Genomic DNA, 23,996 nt, shown 5'->3' on the forward strand with positions numbered 1-23,996 from the left:
CTTTCTTGAATCTTGAGAGAAGACCCTTACAGCAGAAGAATCTGCAACCAGCCGCAAGCAAGTCATCATCTTCGACCACGGTACAATTGCCGCCACGCTGCTTCCTTCTTTCTTGACACCACCACTGAGAGGGTATGGACATCAATCCAACACACCTGCAACAGCCGTCGCCATCTTTAGCTTTGAGTACTGTGAAAAATGTCCCTTTCGGAAGGAAGAGAACTCGAGTCATTCGACCGGTCCAGCACCGCGGCCGGGCCATCCGCCCGAACAAAGCAAGATCTCCCACCAGCATCCGCGCAAAGGAAGGAGAAGAACAGCGGCAGCAAATCATACCGACAAGGAAGAAGAAGGGTCTTCATCTCCCTGGATCCATCGCTCATCTGAGGACCCAAACGACCAGTGCCAATGGACCTCCAGCGACCATAGCCCGCGACCTCGACGAGATCCGGGGATCCCCCACCCCGCTGGCTCCTAGAAGAAGGCAAAAACCTCGCCTGACCGGGAACGGAGACCGGAGAAACTTATTCCGACGCGACACCACCGCAATGGCCTCGGCAGCGTCTCCCTAAACTCTAACCCTACCACACACCCACCAAGCAAACAGACCCGAGGTTCCCCCTCCCTTCTGCCGCCGGAGCGGCCGACGGAGAGAGAGGGAACCGGCGGCGCCACCGGCGGCGCGCAAGGGAACCCTCGCCGCCACCCTAGATCGCCTCGTGTGATTCTATTTTCCCGGGTTGTGCTTTTTTTGTTTGGGCGAAAAGAGAGTTTGAGAGTTACAGTCGAGAGGCAAAAGATTCTCAATACATGATGGACCTAGGTGCAACCACACAGTGGTACACTCTGAACGACTATAATTTGCCAAACGGTCAACAACTCTATTTTTATTCCTAGATAATTTATGGGGAATAAACTCCTTGTCTTTCATCAACTCCTTAATTTCAGTCACCAGATGTCCATAGGCAGAACGGACTAGTCCATCTCATGTAAGACTAGACAAAGCTTCACTTGAATCAGATTGGACAATGACTGAAAGGTTAGAATGTTGTAAAGCAAGCGTCATTCCTTGCATGATTGCATGTAACTCCGTTTCCAGTGCATCGCTGCAATTGAAAATAAACCGATATGCGTCAAAAATAATTGATCCATTGTGATGTCGGAGAATTATCCCTACCGCCGCTGCACCAGACTCCACTGAAAAGGCCATCCACTGACAGAGCAACGTAATCAGTAGGAGGAGGCAGCCAAAGCTTAGGAGTTGCGACCACTCTTACTTCAGGCAAAGTCCAACTAGCATCCAACATTTTACCCTTAATAATTTCCTCTGTGCTATAATTACTAGCATCTCCAATAGACTTCATATAACTCTCCAAATAGTCCACCGTAGCAGCCACCGGGGAAACCTCTTTATCATAAGTAAGATCATTCTGTAATTGCCATATGCGCCATATAAACATAACGGTCGCGCTCAGCATCGTTACAATTAATCAGCAGGTTTAGCAACCACCCTTTTCCACTGTTAATAAGGAGTTGGTCACAGGGGAGCGACTAGACGCACCTCATGGCCTCCCAAATGCTATGTGCATGGTTGCATGCAACCAATACATGGCAGCTATCTTTCTCAACAGTGCCGCAGAGGTGGCACGTCCTGCGCGATGCAAGATGACTATACTGCATGCACGCCATAGTAGCTAACGTACTAGTCGCCACTCGCCAAGCCGTATGTTTCATGGGTAAAGGAACACAAGAGTTCCAGATAAGATTCAAAATGGATCGATCCCCGCCGGGGCTAGTGCTTGATGCCCCGCCGGCGAATTTTTCATCATGCACGGATTTTCCGGATGTCAGGCAAAAAAATCTTGACGTTGTCCTGATGAAGTACGGATTTTCAGAATTTCACTGACATCCAACGGCCGAAAATGGTCATTCAAAGGTTGCACCATCCAAGCACCATTATCATTAAGAAAATCAGACACACGGTTGAATCGACAGTTCCCTTTCGGTGCGACCAGTGTTTCTGCAGAAAGGGAAATATGTTCTCCCCGCCGGGGTGCGATATTACCAATTTTGACTGCAAGGTGAACGTTATTTTCACAGAATATTCGGGGCTATTCGCTCGTAAAAACATCCTGGTTTCCAAAAGAAGGGCAAGCCCCTGAACTATAACCACCTTTTTCTGCACCTTGACCTGGTTAATTTCGAGGCTTACCAAGAAACAAAGCTCCTCTCTGAAAGGGAAATCAAACTGATAAGTGATAACCGACCACTAGCTAGCATGCCGCTTGATTCTATGAGCAAAGCCAATCATAACTACGAGAGACGTCAATTTTTTGTTGAGCCGCCCCTAAAAATAAAATAAAATAAAAACGTTGAAATGGTCTTATGTCCTCTCTCCACCCTGCATTACTTGTCGCAGAAATTGTTATAAATGAATTATCTAAAACTGAAAATACGTCTAGATATATCCATTATCCATTGCTATGACAAATAATTCCGGACCGACGGGGTAGCACAATACTACAGTAAAAAGCGAATATGTTTGCTTGCAAAAGCACTCCTCCACCCGTAGCAAAAGAAATCGACACGGCAGACTTTGCGCTGCCGATCCCCCAGCTGTGAGCTATCCCTTCCGCGATCGTGCCCGTGCCGTGGTGAACAAAGATATATCGGGCCAACGGCACCGCGCGACCACGCGGTCACACACGGTGGAGGCGGGGACCCACGGGTCGGGAGTGGGAGGGGAGCCGGGCCGGGCTTTGCCGCGCTCCGAAGGTAAAGGCAGGTGTAGGGCAGGACGGCGTCAAACGTGCGCGGCTGGCTGTTGCGGCTGCGGCGCGGGATCGCGCGACCGCGTGACTCTCACTCGCTCAGCTGCCTGGCGACGCGACGCGAGTCACGCGATCGCTCTCCGGTCCGCGCGCCGTGTGTACGTACGGGCGGACCCGTTCGTTCCTATCGGGGGACCCCTGCTCCACGCGGGCGGCGGGCCCGGGCCATGCACCGCGCGTCGTCGGCTCCAAGTCGCCGCCGCGGTTTCCCCCGCCATCCTCTCTCTCAGGATGCCCCGCGTGTCAGTCCGTGTGGGCTGTCGGTCGGTCGCCGGGCGGAGCAGCCGCGCTGCGCAGTTTCGTCGACCCACAGCACCGTTCAATTCAACGACGCGTAACAGCGTACGTACTACGCATTTCTGCGCTTTTGCAGTCGGGACGACGATGAACGTGCCTTGGTAACCAAGGGTAATCTTCAGCAGTCAGACCAGAAGGACTGAACGTCTCTGCACGACACGAACACAGTAACACGGAGTAGTTTCTTTTGCTGGTCAGAACATAAGAACTTGCTACAAACCAGTTTCCTTCGAGAAACAAGTTAGTAGATACCCAAAACAACCATATTATGATTATTACTGTTAGCATGCCAGTAAGTACTCAAGGCAGATCCACGAATCAGAGAGAAATCATACACAACAGCCATACACCGAATAAGGAAGAGCAACACATGGATAAGAATGGAAATCATAAATTTCACATTAATCAGAGAGACGGAGATCAAATATTGTACACTGAAGAACAAAATGCTCTACTACTGGCTTCTTCCATTTTTGTCTTTGTTTTTCCCTTGCTTTTAAGGAAATTGTAAGTAACATCGGGAGCAGATAGATGGATGTTCCTCATCATGCTACCTGCCTCCCCATGCAAAAAACGCACGCACGCACGCGATCTATGTACACCTACTTACCCTTACCCATCGATGGATCGATCCTGGCAATTAAACGGCCGATTAACCTCTTACTAGTAAGTACACGCCATTCTTCTAAACTTTAAGTTCTACCCAAGAGAGAGCTTCGCTTTGCTTCCGGGCCGCGTCGTCATCGGGCGACCGAGATCGGTCCATCTCCTACGCCATCTCCACCGGCGGCGGCAGGTTCAGGTCGAACCCCACGCCCACGGCCGGCGAGGCGTCCACCACGGATGACGACGACCCCGTGTCGCTCTGCTCCTCCTCGCGGGACGCCGCCTTGTTCATGCCGCTGATCGCCGCCGACCGGCACGGCGCCGGCGCCGGCGCGGCCACGGCCACGGTCACCGCGACCCTCGGGTCCAGGAACAGGAACGGCTGCGCCGCCACCATGGCCGGCATCGCCAGGCTCAGGTCGAGCGCCGGCGGGGGCGCGGGGGCGGCGGGCGGCGCGGCCGGCGTGTCCCGGGACGAGGACTCGACGGTGCTGCTGCTGGGGCTGACGGCCAGCGCCTTGGGCGGCGGGAGCGGGACGTGCGCGAAGGCGGCGACGGTGCCGACGGGGAAGTTGGTCTTGGCCTTGGGCCCGCGGTAGTGGAGCGCGGCGGCGTCGTAGGCGCGCGCGGCGGCCTCGGCGGTGTCGAAGGTGCCGAGCCAGACGCGCGCCTTCCTGGCCGGGTCGCGGATCTCCGCCGCGTACCTGCCCCACGGCCGCTTCCGCACGCCGCGGAACCTCGGCTCCATGCCGGCGTCCGCGGCGGCGGCGGCGGCGACGACGGGGGCCGCGTTCTTGGGAGCCATGGCAAGTGTTCGACGCGGCGGTTGTTGTGGCGGTGGCTGGGCGGGGTGCGGCGTTGGTTGGTTGGTGTGGCTGGTTGGAGCTGGGGGAGGAGAGGCGACGGGGGGCGCGGTATTAATAGCGGAGGCGGGAGGCGTGGAGGGGCCGGCGGGAGGGGCGGTTTGACCCACAGCCAGCCAGAGGAGGGGAGGTGGACGCGCCGCCCCGCGCCGTCTGTTCCTCCGCTAATACCTCTCTCCCTCTAACTTTTTTTTTTCTTTCGATTATTTGGTGGTGTGCGTACTGGTGCGCGGGCGCAGTGCAGGTGCGGTGTGGTTGGTTGGTCGCTTGCTCACTCTCTACTATACTGAGCAGTGCTGGTTCGGTTAGGGTGAGGTGCCCCGATTCTCTACGCCGTTAGTTCACGCCGTGCAGCTCTTTACAGCTTTTTATTCTGGCCGTGGATCGATGGAATGGTAATCGCGCACGTTTCAGGCTTCCGTTTTCCCCTCGTCGTACATGTACGGCAGCGTTACTTGGTTCGGTATTCGTATGTAGCAGCACCAGTTGCGTTCTTTTTTTTAGAGCATAGGCACGTGGCCCGTCTTGGCTTATACCGAGAGCAACCGTTACCAGTGTCCACAGATTTAATCACTTGCCAAGCTTGTGCTCACCGATCGAGCGGCGAAAGGTAATTACCGACCATACGGAATCGCGTCTTCCTCTACCGAAGAGTCTCTTTAGCTTTCCACACATGCGCGCGGTGCGATTCGGTCCACTGACGACTGGGCCTGAGGTACGTACGTACGTGGTCGGTCGTGTGTTTTCGCGTCAAGCGCCAACCGGCCGGTGGCGGTGCGCTAGTGCGTGCGATTCGGTGGCAGCAGTTCCGTGCGCCCGGCCGCAAAGACAGACAGCAACGGCGCTGCTGCGGCCGCGAGCGAGCCAACGGTATCGCCGTCCCCGTCCGCCCGCCCCGATCGCTCTCCACCACCCGACCCGACCCGACGACGTGCGCCCGCCAGGCATGCAGTTTCCCACCGCGCGCGCGCGCACGGGCCACGCCCCCGCCGCCGCGTGGGGCCGGGTCTCGCGGCGGGCCGCGTGGCCCGCGGTGCGGTGCGGCCTACGTGTTGGGACGTGGACGGGCCGACGGGGACGGGGAAAAGGGGAAGCGGTCTCGTTTTTTTTTATTAATCTGCAAAAAATAATCCGGGGGAGGTGGGCCGCCGCACCGCACCTGCACCTGCACCGCGCCTTCCTTCCTTGCCTGGCACGGCGGCGGCAGCGGTCCCGTCCAGGCGGATTCGCGGGAGATCTGCGTGGGGGCGGAGTATTGTATTATTGGCCGACGTGCTATGCTACGTGTGTCTGGATCGGGACGGAGGTAGTACCGGCCGGTCGCCGCCGTTCCTGTTCGGACGGTGAATACGAAAGCCAGCGGTGGGTTGATTTGTCTCGCTGTTCGCTGCCCGCTGCCGGCGGCCGAAGGGGGAAGTTGTTGGTTGCGTCGCCTCGAAGCTTCCTTGGGGTCGTTTAGCAGTGTTTAAGGTGTATACGGCCGCACTTGTACTGACTGTTTCGATGAGTATACTGGATAGACTAGATTTTGTCTGCCTGGTGCGAAATTTACGTGCATAAAATCGTATCATGTCACAGATGAATAGCATCTCCACCACGGAAGCGGATTTTATAGCACCCGGGTGCTCCACACCTCTATACGAGCATTAAGTTTTAAAAAATAGCGAGAAATTTGAAGAAAAAAATCTGAGATTTTGTGATATAAAACCCGGGTTTCCGATCTACTCTTGTGTGAAATTTCGTGAAAAATACTAGGAAACGTATTCGTTGCAAAAAAGACAAAAAAAATCCTGCGTAGTATCAAAAAAACTGTTTGAATGGATTTTTGTTCGGACAATATTTCCTTCGCCGCGGATACGTTCCTTCGTGTTTTTCCATGAAATTTCACATGGAAGTAGATTAAGAACCCATGTTTGGTATCCCTAAATTTCAGATTTTTTATATATTTTTTGGTATTTTTTATTATTAACCCAAGAGCTCGTGTGTATTATCCCTCCATCACAGTACATACTACTCTCTCCGTCCTATAATAAAAATCTTTTTCTACACTAATATAAGAGTGTATTAGTGTAAAAAACGCTTCTATATAATAAAACGGAGGGAGTACCTCGATATCAAAATATAAGACGTTTTTTAAGCTAAACTAGCCTAAAAACATCTTACATTTTTATATGGAGGGAGTACAAAAGCTTAGGATGTCTTATAACTAGACTCATAATTTTAATAAAGTTACGCTCCATTAAGACGATGTGTATCTAAAATACACGGGTTACACTCCCTTCCCCCAGCGTCGCTCTCGCAAGTGACTAGGGGAACGCTAACCACCGACCAACTCCCCGTCCATCCCTGCCCTCCTCCACCTCCACCGTCGGCAGGCATCATCGGGTGAATCCCAACTGGCTTTGGAGGCGGCGACACCCTCCTCCATTACACTCATTCTTCGCCAGCTGCTGTGGGACAACAGGACTGAGCGGAGGCGCCGTGCTCAGCGTGAGGGCGGGGGCGTGACGGCGCCTGCGTCTCGCTTCGATGGCCTGGGTGTCCGTTGGCTGTGCGAAAGCGGTATAGTATCTACTTCATCCGTTCCTAAATATTTGTCTTTCTAGACATTTCAAATGACTACTACATACGGATGTATGTAGACATATTTTAAAGTGTAGATTCATTCATTTTGCTCCGTATGTAGTCACTTGTTGAAATGCCTAGAAAGACAAGTATTTAGGAACGGAGGGAGTAGATATGAAGGTGTGTGCCCCTGTGTCTGATCGCGCCTTCTCGGATGCAACACCTGGACGACGGTGGGTGGCGCGGGGCATCGATCCCGGGTTCCCTCCTTGTTACGATCCGCTCCTCCTTCCCTTTTCGCCGCCCTAGTGTTGCTTGGTCTATGATATTACGATGTTTGAAGCAGGGCATTTGCTGGCGGCTCCACCAGTCGTAGGGGTGCTGATCGGGGCAAAGCACATATCTTTGGTGGGTCTCGGGGGAGTGCGGTGTCAGGTTGTAGGGTGTCAATCCTGGCAGTGGGAGACATAGTGCTCCAGGAGGAACGCACGGGTCGGATGTGGACTAGCTACTATGGCCGCGTGGGTGGCATGGCTGTTGGTGTGCGGCGTAGTGTAACAGTGGTGCTGCAGGTGTTCCTATGTCTGATGGCACTCCGGTTCAGCAGAGGTGTGTAAACGTCAGGGTGACTATCTTGCATGCAGGGGCGAAGCTACGTATAGCTACCCGGTGTCACTGGCACCGGGTGCAATTTGCACGCACTTATTAGATTAGTGTGTAGGCCATTCAATTGTTTGATATGTAGGCATGTGTTCTTCTATATGAACACCGGGTAATTTTAAGTCTGGATCCGCCCCTGCTTGCATGGATTCTCCAGGACGACGGGAGCGGCATTTGTAGGCCACGTTCCCTTCCCGAAGGCTTCATCATGGTTGTTCCCTTTCATTTGTGCTGCTATGTGTGAACACTTGATCCCTCGGATCAGGCTGTGGCAATACTCTGTGCCGTGCCTTTCTTGAAGGCTCCGTCTTGGAGTTCATGCTTGGACGTTGTCCATCTTCATCTCCAAGTGATTCCTTTTTTCTCCATCCGTATTTTTTCTTGCTATAACTAGTCCCTAAAATTTAGGAAGTAATTAAAACATGAGATCGGAAGGTTGGGAGGCAGATTTCACGGCTGCTAGGTGTCGAGCCTGATTTTGGCCGGCGAAGGTTGCCCAATGCCGAGGAAAGGCGGCGCGGACGGGGCATGGGCCGAAGGGGAGTCGTGAGATGCGGCCAAATCTAGCGGTGGCGCGATGACCAAACGTCGAGAGCTCGACAAGGACTAGCGGCTCGCCGGCGGGCACATGGGGGTCGCGGTGGCCCCTAACCGACGTATATGTGTGGTGGCTGGATAGGGAACATCCGGAGTCAGGCGTCGGCGTCACAGTTGAGAGCGGCCGATGGAGTCACGGCAGCGGCAAGAACTGGTCGAAATTGGCATGGGTGGGGACAATTGATGGAGGGGATGTTTCATCGTGACGGTTGGGTTCCCGCCACGTCGATTTGTTTTCAGGCAGCCCATGCAAAAAATGCAACATTTGTCCCAAAAATTTAGGGCCGATGTAAGAAAACATCACTTCATAGAGACAGAGCATGGTAGGTGTTTTTTTGGGACCGACGGCTGTTTCAAATGACAATTTCTTGGGACCGACGGCTGTTTCTTGCATCTACTGAAGATGCTCTGTGAACAGCCAAAATGGTTTTTCGTCCAAAAAAAAAAACCCAGCCAAAATGGTTTGCGTGTACGTACCTACCAAACCATGCAACGATATTTTTTTTTAAAAAAAGAACATGCAACGAAATTGGTTTTGCTCTAGGACGCAGCTCGCTCGGCGTCATATGGCACTCACATTCGGTGCGCTCACTCCAGCGCCCCTGGAGCGCGCACGTCGTCCACCGCAGCGGATCACGAATCGCTCCAGCCGCCTGCTTTCGGGGCCGAGGCAGCCCACGCCGCTCGCCGCTCGCCGCGGTGGGTGGTGGGTGCCGGGTTGCGTCACGTCCCCGCACCCCGCACAGCGCACACCGCACGCAGATCCCAGAAGTCCCACCGCCCGCGTCGCCCACCGCAACCAAGTTTCCACACCGTCCGTGTCCGTGTCGCTCCCCGCGCCTCCCGGATCGCGCGCGCGCGTCCACCGTTGCGGCGTCCACATGTCAACGCGGTCGAGCACCGCACGCAGGCGGCCAAACGGGTGGGCACGGACACGACTGCGGGGGCGGCGGCGGGCGGACGAGGTGGGGAGCCGTGTGGCGGTGGGGGCCCCCGGGGTTCCCCGTTCCACACGCGTGTGCGCCCGGCCGCCGCTCGGCCAGTGGATTGGATGGGATATCCGCACTTGTTTATGAAATTTAATATAGTGGGGCGTGGATCGGCGGCCGGCGCCGCGCGGGGCCCGCCGTGACGTCGCCGTCTCCCCGTTCGCCGTGGCTTTCCGCCCCGGCGCGCTGTGCGGTCGCTCGCGGACCCGATTCGCTTTTTGTCTGACCACGCCGACAGGTCTCTTTTACACCTGCAAGGCTGCGACCGCAACCGACCGACGACGGGTGGTTGGGCGGCCTCCCTTGGCCGTGGCCGACCGAATCGGCTGATTGGCTCGGGCTGCCGCTCCACATCGTCGTAAAGCTACAAAGCTAGCGCTCGAATTCTGGTCGGTCTCGTAGTATCGAGAGTTGGGAGGTGCGAGATGCCAGGGCTTGGGAACGGAGGGCGGAAGTTCAAGATTTTGAATATGGGTGGATGGACTTCTCCGTCTCGCTGCCGGTGATTTGACGCCAAGAGCTACTGGATTGGATGATGAGACGATCCAACGCCAAACCTAGGAACTAATCATTCTGATCTATCTTATTGAAACGCGGCTGACGAACTACAGCGCCGGATTATTTTATGTCCAAAGACCGGCGACACGAGCGAGCAGGAGGATGCAGGGAAACCGGGTCAGGCAGACAGGCGTCACGTTGCCCACGACGGACGGGGCCGCCAGCGCGTGGCCACGCGCAGGTGGCGTGCCGCACCGCGTGATGGCCGGCGGTAAAGCGAAGGTCACGACGCCAGACGCCTCCGCGCCAAACAAACCAACACGGCCACCGCAAGCCGCGTCGGAGAAGCGAGTTCAGAGCGACGACTTTGAAAACATATGCACATGATCTAACTGGGTCAAAGGGATTCGCACATGATTTACACCCTGAGCTGCACGCACGCGGGGCTGATTGATTGCTCCCGTGCAGACGCACCGTCCTCCGATAGACAAAATCTGAGCCACAACAGGAGGCCCGCGTTGGCGCGTTGGGTCTAACTCCAACGCACATCATCCTGCTCCTCGCCGTCGTCTGGATCTTCCTCTCCCTCCGCCGAATCAAATGTGTCCTGCAAAGCATCGGAAGGGAAACCGTGTCAGTTTGCTCTCTCTCTCCGGCCAGTCTGGGCTGGAGAGTGCCAGTGGCATGGGCAAATTCAGAGACAATGCATGTAGTGCACTGGATAGATATGACCAATGGATGTGAAATCTTCTGCAAGTGCGAAACCCAGCGGAAGAATTTGGCAACCAGAGTTTCACAAGCTGCATGCTGCCAAGGACTGAAAGTATGCTGCATGCATCTGGTGAATAGTTCAGTGGTGATTTTGGACTTTGGACAGTTTCAATATATGAATTCACATGGTCTAAAAGGTTGCCCACCGTGGTTCATGGTTTCTGTTTCATTTTCTGTGGTTTGCTTAATAATTATTACAGATCACCAGCCACCAATCAACCTAAAAAGACCACGGTAGCATTAGATTGAGCACCTCAGTTTCTTCTACATATATAAACCAAAACATATTACTGCTGCCCAATACATGCGAGAAAACCCGGATTTTATCCCCACAGACCCCACCCATCAGAAGCTAATTTCTTCCCTTGAATATACCGAGGGGCCTCTTCTCCCTCCAGCCATTATCTATAGATGTATGTACAGACATAGGTAGATTTTATCATTACCTGCCGTGAAATCTGGCATCGCTTGTCCCTTGCAACAGCCACAGCTGACCTAGTCTTAGCACCCTGCAAAAGGATGTATCAGAAATGATAAGATAGATATCAAACCCCTGTTAAATGAGTTAAAAAGTCAGCTATTTTTTCTTACGACAGGAACAGCACGTGCCGAGGGCACGCTGCGCATGTTTTGCTCCAAGGACAGAAACTTCTTCTCCCAAGTTTCATTCAGTCCTTGTAGAGCTTGGTTAATCATCAGCTGCACCTGCTCCTGTGTGAATCTTGGCTCTTGTCCCTGTCTGCTCAAGAAATCTGGGGAGGATTTTGACGATGAATCAGTCTGGGCCTTCTTGCTGGCAACAGGAGTACCTTGGTACCTCCCACGCTTCGAGCTACCCACCTGCTCTTGCACAGGATGGGGGCCTAGCAGAGGATCTCTGGCCTCCTCAGCATGCCAGGATGTGGTATCCTGAAAAGTAGAACAAAACAGAATCATCAATACATTCTGAAAATCATAGCACCCAGAAATTGCATTCTTAGTTATTAACTTATTACCTTAGGGTGCTGGTGCATTGCTATGATTTGTGAGCCTGCAGCAGCAGAGGGGTGGCCTCCTGCATTCCGATTCTTTCTCTTTTGGTAAGAAACCTTCATAAATTCGTCTTGGGCCCAATGGTCACACAACATTTCCCACCATGATGGTTGCATCCAATCAGGGACAAACGGTTTCCAATTCAGTGGATCATCATGGTCAATCGACACAACGGACCCATCTCCCTGTCGTTCCTCTGAATCTTCTCTATCGTCTCCCTTTTCTAATTCTCCATTGGCCCTACCAACCACCGTAGATCCTTTGAACTTCTTTGCTGCCAACTCCTCTCTAACCCTTTGCTTCTCATAGCAAAAGAGGTTAACTAACTGTCTAACTGCTTTGCGCTCAAAGATCTTCTGGCACTCCTCTTCGTGGCCAGGGGCCCACTTGTAGCGTTTCTGCAGTATTCAAATGACAGGAAATCATCACTCGCAAATCTTACAGTGAGCAAAACATAGTTTGAGACGTCCTGATTAGTTACTCACAAGGAATTCATCCAACACGGTAGCCCTTACATCTGGAGGGCATTGGTGCCAATAGTGAACCACAACCTCACAGGATCTTCCCTCGTCATCCACTGAAATACAGGTCCCAGGATAGTTCTGCTTGATAAGAAGGGAGATGGTAGTTGCTACCTTCTTAGGAAACGGCGGGTGGACACTCCAGTTGCTGGTTACAAATTAAATTGACACATGAAGATCAGAATGCATCAGTTCTCCAACCATCGACAAACATAAAGGCAGGGGGGATACTTACTCTGTACCACTGGGCGTCAACACAGGCCTATCAGCTTCTTCGCGTGGTTCCACTAGCAATGAAGGGCCACGCCCCTTGCGCTTTTTCGATGACTTGCTAAGAGATCCTGATAGCATATCATCACACTGTGCATCCTGAAATTGCTCGGTATCAGACAATCACGAAGATTTCCATGAAAAGGTGAAATTCTTAGTTTCTCGGAAAAAAAGAACACCTCTTGCAAAAGTTACATCCTTGGGTCTTTCTATCATAACTAGAACCTTTGGTGTGCCTTGCCGTGCCGCTTAAGAAGATACGCAAGGATTAAGACATACCACAAGAAAGAAGACGACACGATGCATCCACAAGTAAAACATCCATACCCATGACCAACAGACCTTTGAGGAAAGAAATATACTCTTTGGACAACTTCAATCCCTAATTCCCTATACACCAAAATCACATACAGTCCAACACAGAAACCACGAGGAAAGACAACGGCCGATAATGAGTCCTGCGGCAGGCGACACATAAGGCGGATGCCAAACAGTGCCTGTCACTACAAACCACGGAAATGGAGGGTAAACTGAAAACACGCCTTATAATGGACACCTAACAGTCCTTTAACAACAACAGCCAGTCCCAGAAGGACATGCAGGGCGCCATTTCGGGTAGCCTTACAGCTTGGAGGAGATCCCATTGACAATACAGGGCTTTCCATTTGTAATACAATTAATCTAGCATGAAATATTAACACTAAACCAAAGGAAAGCTACTACAGATGAAACTCATGCCAACACCTTTTAACTGACAAAAAAGTTTTCAAGCTAACGTTCTAAAAAAAAAGTTTTCAAGCTAACATCACAAGTTCGCAAACCTGCATCGGAAGTATCAATTTCAAATGGTAATAATCAAAACCCATCTCACCAAGCCATTGGCAAGAACACATTTGAGTGGCGGCACAACAGTTACAAGTGACACTATGCATTGCTGTCAGACGAACACTGCACATCACACATAACACTTCTGACCATGCATTGAAAACAAAGTTCAGTAAAGAAGGGGTGAGGAGAGGGACCTGGGAATATATAACTGCTCGTGGTTGGTTATGCGGTGTTATTGGACTGCTGCACTGAGGTGGTAGCTCTGCAAGAATGGGAGGCGCATGTTAGTGATACAAAGCTCTCAATAGAGATTACCAAATACGTTGCAGAGAGGGACATACTTTCAGGTGAAGAAAGCGAGGAAATAGTGGGCAAAGTAGCGGAAGCTGGAACAGGCAACAAGGCAGCAAGGCGGCTGCATGAAGCAGCCAAGTTTATCGGCCTGCCATGCTCTGCAAAATTCTTGCTGTGAGGCTTGAGTCGAACCTGCTCCGAGTGGTTCTTGCCACTGCAAGCTGCTTCTGCCACTTGTCCATCCATATACTGATTTTGACCATCTGATGGACTTGAATGTACTTCCTCATCACTTCCATCAAGCTGGTCAATCCCATTAAAGCTTTTTTGGGGAATCTCATGCTCATGAGATGAACTAGAACCAGGATTAGGAAGTGCCCACCCAGTCTCTGGAGAGAGTGTTTGATCAGCTATGCTACTCTCAATCTGTGGAGCTTCTGAATGATTTTGATGGGGGGAAGCATCTAACTTCTGGATAGGCTCAACATCAATAAGGTCTGGTGATGATCCCTTTGACAGGCGTTTACTGCGCCTAAGCTGAGGCCGCTCATTAGAAGAATTCATCAAATTCTTGTTTTTCCTCTTACGATTTCCTTTAGTATTTTCGGTGCTCTTTATATTTTTGTTTGATGGCTTGCAGACAGAGTCCACCTTTTCCTGCTCCATGTGGACTCCGTCACTAGGATTTTCACCTTCCTGCTGCTCATGGTCAACTTGATGCCGAGAACGTACCTGCTCATGCTCGATAGCACTAGGGACAGCCACATGTTCAGTTCTCTGCTTGCCGTGCTTTGGAATTGTGTCATCAGGAAACCCTCCGTCTGCCTGATTTATATGAACCAAAGACTCAGTGGGCATTACTTGTGCCTGTGATGCGTGGACATTTATCAAATTACTGTTTTTCCTCTTATGATTTCCTTTAGTATTTTCGGCGCTCTTCCTATTTTCGCTTGATGGCTTGCAAGCAGAGTCCACCTTTTCCTGCTCCATGTGGACTGTGTCAATAGGATTTTCACCTGCCTGCTGTTCATGGACAACTTGATGCTGAGAACGAATCTGCCCATGCTCGGTAGCACTAGGGACATCCACATGTTCAGTTATCTGCTTGCTGTGAATCGGAATTGGGTCATCAGGAAACCTTCCTACTGCCTGGTTTGTATGAACTGAAGACTCTGTGGGCATAACTTGAGCATGTGATGCATGGACAACCTGGTTAGGCTGCTCTTTCTGGACATTTCCTTCTTGCCACGATTTTGGACCAAATACAAATCTATATGTCCTCTTGCCAGACCTGGCAATATTTCCTTGGACAGGTTCAGTATGTGACTCCTCCCTGTGGATTGAAGCATTAGGAAGCTCATTTTGTAGTGTCCTTGCTGCATCAATTTGTGTCCTCTTGCCAGGCCTGGCAAGAGTTCCTTGGACAGGTTCAGTATGTGACTCATCCCTACGGACTGAAGGATTAGGAGGCTCAATTAGTAGCGTCCTTGCTGCATCAATCTGTGTTCTTGGTTCAGCTCGAAATGAGTTGAAGGTCTCCTCTCCAGAAAAATGCTTGTATTGTTGTCCATGTGTCGGCTCTGAATGAATGGGCTTTTGAACCATTCCTGCACGAGCTGATTGACTCGAAGGCTGCTGCACCTGCTGCACAATATGGGTCAACAAAGAGAAGAAAATTGAACAATAGATACAGTGCATGATATACTCCCTCTACTAAAAAAATATCACATTGGTAAATGCGGACAATTCTTTGTCAACTTTGACCAACATGTTAACAAAAATTGGATTGATCACATGATAACTGTATAAGTTTATCATGAATACATATTCATAATGGGCACAAATTCCAGTGAAGCCTCCAACGACAATAGCGAGTGGAGCTATGGCTCCATGGAGCTGATAAACAATTTTCTGTTCCTAATCTTGATATTTTGTAGCTTTTGCTATTAAGGTAATAAAACTAATGGTTCAATTTGCACAAACAAATAAATTTAATTTAAATGGGTAAAAAGAACACCTTTTCCATGGTCAGTAGAAGTAACATTACGATTCACTCTGACGAGTCTACAAGTTGATACTTGGCACTGGAATAGGGGCCCTACCAACATGCTGCCGCTGGACACCGACCAAGACAACTCTTCTCCTTGACCTGGTCCTCATCAGCCACCCATGTCACAAAGGTGCATGGTTGTTGGTCCTCTGAACTAAGTCTGATTTGCTGGCTCCTTTGCTTAGCATTTCTCCCTCTGTTTTTTGGGTCCAATAGCAGTACAAGTTGTTGTGCCACCACAGTAGTAGCTTCTCTGCAACACAGATCATGCTCTGATTTGGGTAGTTGTGTACAACATGGGAGATGCTTCTGACTTCAGGTTCGTCTCCCCTCCCTGCCTTCATATCTTTTATTATAATAGCGTGGCATTTGTATAGTTGGTGAGTTAGTTCCACAGCCAGTCAGAGATCGACGAGACCATCCGGCTCCTAAATATTGTTTTTTGGAATGAAGAGCGCAACAACAAATATCACATCCAATGAGGTTGTCTAAAATTTTCAAAGCATCTAAAACCCACATTCCATAGCCACACTGGTTTCAGTAAATAAAGTTGTTTGTGACTAACTTATCAATTAGCACAAATCTTGAGCTATCCGAAGCACTTCCTGCACTTGTATCCCTTTCTTTAGCTTTTTCTTTGATTAATTTTCACCGAACTTGCTTATTATTCTAAAAAGGACCGGCAATCCTCAACTCTGCAGGTAGTCCTTAACCTTGTCTGTTTCTAGCCGAACAAGAGAAAAATGCAGACTCCTACAACAAAATCGTGGAGACGGGGAGCCTACATTGGCCACAGCTTACTGAACCAAGCTATTCAAAAGTAAAGTAAAACATCCCAGCCCTAAATTCCTGGCCTGATTGAACCTCACTGACTAGAATTATTAGACTACTAGTCAGAAATGTTCAATAACTAAATAGCGACGACACAAGCATTACACATTCTTTACTTAGCAATGCTTCTAGTAGCCTATTCAAGCTCATATAGCCAGAAATGTTAGCATCGTAGCAACAACCACCGGCACCAAGCTAAGCAACAATGCATGACAATGGAATCCCTTGGAGCGAACGACTGCGAGCAGTACCTCTGCGGCATTCATTGGCCGGGGGGAGGAGATTGGGACGGCTGTGGGCGACACCACGACCGGAACTGCGGCGAGGGGGAAGGACGCGAGCTCGACGCCACAGAGCGGGCAGGCGAATCGCCCGGGGCCGTGCGGCACGCTGAGCACGGATCCGCATCCGCCGCACGTGACTCGAGCGGTCGCGGCCGGCGGGGTGGGCGCGGCGTAGGGGGCGGCGCCTCGTCCGGGGAGCGGGAGCGCGCGGCGAGGGCGTGGCGGCATGAGCTCCGGCGGGAGCGACTGGGCCATGCCGCAGTCGGGGCAGGCGAACTCCATGAGGCCATGCTCCACCTCCAGGGTCTCGCCGCACCCCGCGCATCGCACCTCGAGGATCCCCGGCGGCGCCGCCATGGGAGGACGCAGCGGCTGATAGGGTTTTATTTTCCCCCTGTGGCTGTGAGCGCTACTGTTCTGTTCTGTGTGGGATGATTCAGCCGACAGCTACTTACGCGAAACAGAGTTTCCTGGCTACTCTCCCGCAGTTGTTTTCTGTCATGGAATAGCGGCACAAGTTGCCATACCACCAATATTTGACAAATGTCAAATGTTTGCTAGTGCCTGGTTGGTTATCAAATTTTTTTCACAAATCTCATGCAGAGTCGTCGACATTTCGCAACTTTTAGTTTTGCCAATTATCATAGAGCGATCGTTGTTGGGAATGATTTTCTGAACGAATGATCTGTGATGTGTTTGACCGTGAATGACACATGACAATGGTCATGGGGTTGCCGTTTGGCGTTCGCTCCAATGCAACCCTTTGAGTGAACAACACGAACGTTCGTTCTTCATGGCAATGTGAGGAAACAACACAGGCCGCGTCTTATCCTTTTACTCTCCTCCACCCCACCACCCCCGCCACCCCCGTCCTCAAAATTACATACAAATGGCGAAAAAAAACTAGAGCATGTCAATTTATGTGTGTACCATGACACGTCCCTCTTTTTTTCGAGTAACTTTCAATCTATTCATCAATTGTGAAGGTAGTATAAAGAACACTAGAAGTAAAATTTATATGCAGGTTCGTAGGCCATCTAGCGGCAGCTACAAGCACTAGAGGAAGCCGAATGCGCGCGCCGTCATCGCCCCTCTCTCGTCAGAGTCGGGCAAATGTTGTTGTAGTAGACGGTCAGGAAGTTGTCGTAATAAGGTCCCATAGGACCAGTGCACTAGAACAACCGTCGTCGATGAAGAGAAGTATAGATCGGAAGAATCCAGCCTCCAGACACACAGACGTAAGCGAATGAAGACCGGATTCAGGCGGATCCAAAGAGGACAAACGCCGACCGAATCACACAAGATTCGCCGAAGACACGCCTCCACACGCCCTCAAGCGATGCTTGAAGCATCACCTGAACGGGGGCTAGGCGGGAAGAACCTTATTCCATCTTCAAGAAGTCATCGCCGCCCCATCTTCCTAAGCATGGCACAAACCCTAACAAAAGTTAGAAAACATCTAAAAACGGAGCCCTCCCGCCGACAAGGGTTGGGTCCATCACGCCTACATGGTCCAAGGACCATAGGAGACGAGGCAAAATTGGCAAGCGTCGTTGACTTCTATGTTGATCTAGCAAAATTGACAAGCGTTGACTTTCTATGTTGATCATGAATGCAAGAAAAGTCATCACGAATATTTAACATAGAAGTCAACGCTTGTAGCGCAAAAACAACTTACAACATGAATGCAATATATGCAACATACACTCGAAGTCATTGCAGCATGCGTACATTGTGTTTGCAGCAAACCAAAAACAAGCTAAAGATATGTTGAACGAATGTATTCGACACATAGAAATCACTAAATTTGCTACCAAATATTTGAGGTGTTACTCTTCGCCATTTAAGACTCGTCGACAATAATTTGACTAGTCGAAGTACCATTGTTTTCATATATTGTGAGTCTGGACTCATCACCCTCGTAAAAAAATCAATCGTACCCCTTCACTAGTGCGACCAAGGGCATTCATGATAGGTTTTCTCCTGCCTCTTGCTGGCGTCGACGTCGGTCTACCTTATCTCATGTGGTACTAGGACCATGGAAGCACGATGGATCTCGACCCTTTTGCCGATGGGAGGGCTCTATTTTTAGGTGTTTTTTGTTTTGTTAGGGTTTGCGTCCTGCTGGGGAAGGTGAGGCGGCTGCATTTCCCTGAAGATGGAATAAGGTTCTTCTTGCCTAGCCCCTATCTAGTTGGTTCTTCTAGCATCTTAGGAGAACATGTGGAGGTGTGTCTCCCACGGATCTCGCAGGATTCGGTCGGCGTTTGTCTTTGGTGGATCCACTTGGATCCAGTCTGCATTCATGTGTCTATAGGTTGGATCCTTCCGGTCTATGCTTCTCTTCATTGGCATTGGTTTTTGTTCTAGTGCGCTGGTATTATGAGGCCTTAGCATGATGACCTCCTAGTTGTCTACTACAACAACGTCTGTTTGGCTCTAGTGGGGAAGGGGCGCTGAGGACGACACACCTTTGGCTCTTTCTACTTCTTGTAGTCGCTGCTAGGTGGTCTATAGACTTAGATGTAATTTTTGACTTCTGATGTTCGTTGTACTGCCTTGACAGTTCATGGATAGACTGAAAGTTTTCCCCACGGAACAAAGAACTCATCACCCTCACCCCATCCTTCATCATTGAGTTGTCGGCGCAAAAAACTCCAACTCGAAACTCTAACTCGACCTCCACTTCAAGAATCTGGTGAGGGGGAGCAAGAGAAGGAGGAGGAAGACACACCTAGAACCCCCCCCCCCCACATAACGGTTGGGACAAGAGGCGGGGGCATGGGAGAGGAGGATCTCAATTGAGAGGGTTTGGGAGAAGAAGACGCGGGATTGCGTGGTTGTTCAGGAGAGACGAGAAAAGATGGAGAGTTGTAGGATCGAAGGAAGACGTAGTAGGCAGGAGGCGCACACGGTGCACCGGAACGATCCAACAATTGATTGGGTGGGTAAATGTAATCATTCACCAATAACATAATAATACTAGCAAAAACTTTTCGATGCCTTGCTTGCACACCCTTGTAGGCTTGATAACCCACAAGTATATGGGATCACAACAATTTTCGAGGATAGAGTATTCAACCCAAATTTATTGATTCGACACAAGGGGAGCCAAAGAATATTCTCAAGTATTAGCAGCTGAGTTGTCAATTCAACCACACCTGAAAGAATTAATATCTTCAGCAAAGTATTTAGTAGCAAAGTAATATGATAGTAGAGGTAACGATGGCAAAAGTAACGGTATTGGTTTTGTAGTGATTGTAACAATGGCAATGGAAGAGTAACTAAGCAAAGATCAATATATGAAAAGCTCGTACGCAATGGATCGGTGATGGATAATTATGTCGGATGTGATTCCTCATGCAACGGTTATAACATAGGGTGACACAGAACTAGCTCCAGTTCATCAATGTAATGTAGGCATGTATTCCAAATATAGTCATACATGTTTATGGAAAAGAACTTGCATGACATCTTTTGTCCTACCCTCCCGTGGCAGCGGGGTCCTATTGGAAACTAAGGGATATTAATGCCTCCTTTTAATAGAGTACCGGCCCAAAGCATTAGCACTTAGTGAATACATGAACTCCTCAAACTACGGTCATCACCGGTAAGTATCCCGATTATTGTCACTTCGGGGTTAACGGATCATAACACATAATAGGTGACTATAGACTTGCAAGATAGGATCAAGAACTCACATATATTCATGAAAACATAATAGGTCCAGATCTGAAATCATGGCACTCGGGCCCTAGTGACAAGCATTAAGCATAGCAAAGTCATAGCAACATTAATCTTAGAACATAATGGATACTAGGGATCAAACCCTAACAAAACTAACTCGATTACATGATAAATCTCATCCAACCCATCATCGTCCAGCAAGCTTACGATGGAATCACTCATGCACAGCGGTGAGCATCATGAAATTGGTGATGGAGGAAGGTTGATGATGACGATGGTGACGGATTCCCCTCTCCGGAGCCCCGAACGGACTCCAGATCAGCCCTCCCGAAAAAGATTAGGGCTTGGCGGCGGCTCCGTATAGTAAAACGCGATGAATCCTTCTCTCTGATTTTTTCTCCCCGAACGTGAATATATAGAGTTGGAGTTGAGGTCGGTGGAGCACCAGGGGACCCACGAGGCAGGGGGCGCCCAGGGGGTAGGCGCACCCCCACCCTCGTGGACAGGGTGTGGGCCCGCTGGCCTTGATTCTTTCACCAATATTTTTTATATATTCCAAAAATATTCTCCATTGATTTTTAGGTCATTCTGAGAAATTTTATTTCTGCACAAAAATAACACCATGGCAATTCTGCTGAATACATCGTCAGTTCGAGTTAGTTCTATTCAAATCATGCAAGTTAGAGTCCAAAACAAGGGCAAAAGTGTTTGGAAAAGTAGATACGTTGGAGACGTATCAACACCCCCAAGCTTAAACCTTTGCTTGTCCTTAAGCAATTCAGTTGATAAACTGAAAGTGATAAAGAAAAACTTTTACAAACTCTGTTTTCTCTTGTTGTTGTAAATATGTAAAGCGACCATTCAAGTTTTCAGCAAAAATTATGAACTAACCATATTCACAATAACATTTAGGTCTCATGTTTACTCATATCAATGACATAATCAACTAGCGAGCAATAATAATAAATCTCGGATGACAACACTTTCTCAAAACAATCATAATATGATATAACAAGATGATATCTCGCTAGCCATTTCTAAGACCGCAAAACATAAATGCAGAGCACCCCTGAAGATCAAGGGCTGACTGGAAATTGCAATTCATGGTAAAAGAGATCCATTCAAGTCATACTCAATGTAAACTAACAATAATACATTCAAATGATAGCGGTGCTCTCCAACTGGTGCTTTTTAATAAGAGGATGATGACTCAACATAAAAGTAAATAGATAAACCCTTCGCAGAGGGAAGCAGGAATTTGTAGGGGTGCCAGAGCTCGGTTTTGAAATAGAGATGAATAATATTTTGAGCGATATACTTTCATTGTCAAAATAATAACCGAGAGATCTCGACATCTTCCATGCTACACACATTATAGGCGGTTCCCAAGCAGAATGGTAAAGTTTATACTCCCCCACCACCAACAAGCATCAATCCATGGCTTGCCCGAAACAACGGGTGCCTCCAACTAACAACAATCCTGGGGGAGTTTTGTTTGCAATTATTTTGATTTGATTTGAGCATGGGACTAGGCATCCCCGTGACCAACCATTTTCTCGTGAGTGAGGAGCGGAGTCCACTCCTCTTGAGAATAACCCGCCTAGCATGGAAGATACAGACAACCCTAGTTGATGCATGAGCTATTGAAAGCACAAGTGCTCCCTAGGTGGTTTTGATAATTGATGACAACATATCTCTTGTTGGACTAACATTTCTATCTAGCATGTTTCAGATAAGTTCAACAATGGAGTGGCATGGACTAAAGGTTGTGGGAACTCCTTCAAGATGCTAAGGACAAAGGATTGGCTAAAGCCTCAAGCTCAAGACTCTTCATTTTACATTTTAGTGATCCAAGATCACATTGAGTCCATAGAAAAAGCCAATACTATCAAGGAGGGATGAGGTGTTGTTTAATGAGCCTCTTGCTTCATGTGCTTAATGATATGCTCCAAAATCCTTAGCTACTTTCCCACTTCCACATATGACCTAAACCCTAAGCCAAACTCGGTCCTACCGATTCTTCCTATCCGGCGCCACTGAGTTTCACTTGTCATAAGCCACTACCAAACCCTAATCATTTCGGTCTCACCGATGGGATCTCAGTCTCACCGAGATGGGCTTGCAAACTCTCTGTTACCCATTGCAATATTCTCGGTCCCACTGAGATATGCAATCGGTTCCACCAAGTTTGCTTGGCCAAATCTCAGTTTCACTTATTACCCAAATCGGTCCCACCGAGTTTGAGTAATCGGTCAAACCGAGTTTTGGATTTACCCTAACCCTAGCACATCGGTCCCACCGAGTTGATCCAGTCGGTCCCACCGAAATCTCTAACGGTCACCAGGTTTACATTTTCGGTCCGACCGAGTTTATTGATTCGGTCCCACCGAGATTGGAAAACTGTGTAATGGTTGGATTTTGTGTGGAGGCTATATATACCCCTCCACCTCCTCTTCATTCGTTGAGAGAGCCATCAGAACGCATACACCATTCCAACTCATATGTTCTGAGAGAGAACCACCTACTCATGTGTTGAGACCAAGATATTCCATTCCTACCATATGAATCTTGATCTCTAGCCTTTCCCAAGTTGCTTTCCACTCAAATCTTCTTTCCACCAAATCCAAATCCTATGAGAGAGAGTTGAGTGTTGGGGAGACTATCATTTGAAGCACAAGAGCAAGGAGTTCATTACCTACACACCATTTGTTACTTCTTGGAGAGTGGTGTCTCCTAGATTGACTAGGTGTCACTTGGGAGCCTCCGACAAGATTGTGGAGTTCAACCAAGGAGTTTGTAAGGGCAAGGAGATCGCCTACTTCGTGAAGATCTACCGCTAGTGGGGCAAGTCCTGTGTGGGCGATGGCCATGGTGGGATAGACAAGGTTGCTTCTTCGTGGACCCTTTGTGGGTGGTTGCTTGTTCATGGACCCTTCGTGGGTGGAGCCCTGTGTGGACTCGCGCAACCGTTACCCTTGGGTGGAGCCCTGTGTGGACTCGCACAACCGTTACCCTTCGTGGGTTGAAGTCTCCATCAACATGGATGTAGGATAGCACCACCTATCCGAACCACGGGAAAACATCGGTGTCTCCAATTGCGTTTGATCTCTCCAAACCCTTCCCTTTACATTCTTGCAAGTTGCATGCTTTACATTCCGCTGCTCATATACTCTTTGCATGCTTGCCTGATATGTATTGTGTGTGTTGAAATTGTGCCTAAACTCCACTTAAGCCGAAAAAGCTTAAAAATTGCAACTTGAGCATTATGTGTCAAATCACCCCCCTCTAGACACATCTACTTCTAGATCCTACAACTATTCGAGCATACAAAACATAATTTTTATTTGAAGGTTTAGAGTTTGGCACATACAAATTTACTTGGAACGGCAGGTAGATACCACATATAGGAAGGTATGGTGGACTCATATGGAACAACTTTGGGGTTTATGGAATTGGATGCACAAGCAGTATTCCCGCTTAGTACAAGTGAAGGCTAGAAAGAGACTGGGAAGCGACCAGCTA

General features: G+C 49.5%; 2 protein-coding genes across 8 annotated transcripts; both read right to left on the minus strand.

Annotated features, from left to right (window-relative positions):
- Positions 1–3,503: 3,503 nt before the first annotated feature.
- On the minus strand, positions 3,504–4,604 carry LOC119356246 (ethylene-responsive transcription factor 4-like). The gene has a single exon (XM_037623178.1). It carries the CDS (start codon positions 4,537–4,539, stop codon positions 3,898–3,900), a length of 642 nt encoding a protein of 213 aa, XP_037479075.1. The 5' UTR covers positions 4,540–4,604; the 3' UTR covers positions 3,504–3,897.
- Positions 4,605–10,272: 5,668 nt separating this feature from the next.
- On the minus strand, positions 10,273–17,200 carry LOC119356247. Of its 7 annotated transcripts, none has more exons than XM_037623184.1 (10): positions 16,755–16,778; positions 15,725–16,100; positions 13,670–15,266; positions 13,523–13,590; positions 12,466–12,599; positions 12,195–12,378; positions 11,673–12,107; positions 11,269–11,586; positions 11,124–11,186; positions 10,273–10,513 (listed from the first exon to the last, which is right to left on the minus strand). In XM_037623184.1, the coding sequence occupies exons 2-10, from the start codon at positions 15,728–15,730 to the stop codon at positions 10,439–10,441; spliced, it is 2,880 nt and encodes a 959-aa protein (XP_037479081.1). In that variant the 5' UTR covers positions 15,731–16,100; positions 16,755–16,778; the 3' UTR covers positions 10,273–10,438. The 7 variants fall into 7 exon arrangements, with proteins under 7 accessions (XP_037479081.1, XP_037479080.1, XP_037479082.1 ...); XM_037623183.1 differs by having other exon boundaries at positions 13,670–15,263; positions 15,640–16,100; XM_037623185.1 differs by having other exon boundaries at positions 13,670–15,263; positions 16,755–16,777.
- Positions 17,201–23,996: the final 6,796 nt, after the last annotated feature.

Source organism: Triticum dicoccoides, chromosome 2A (genome assembly GCF_002162155.2).
Source record: "Triticum dicoccoides isolate Atlit2015 ecotype Zavitan chromosome 2A, WEW_v2.0, whole genome shotgun sequence".
NCBI lineage: Eukaryota > Viridiplantae > Streptophyta > Magnoliopsida > Poales > Poaceae > Triticum > Triticum dicoccoides.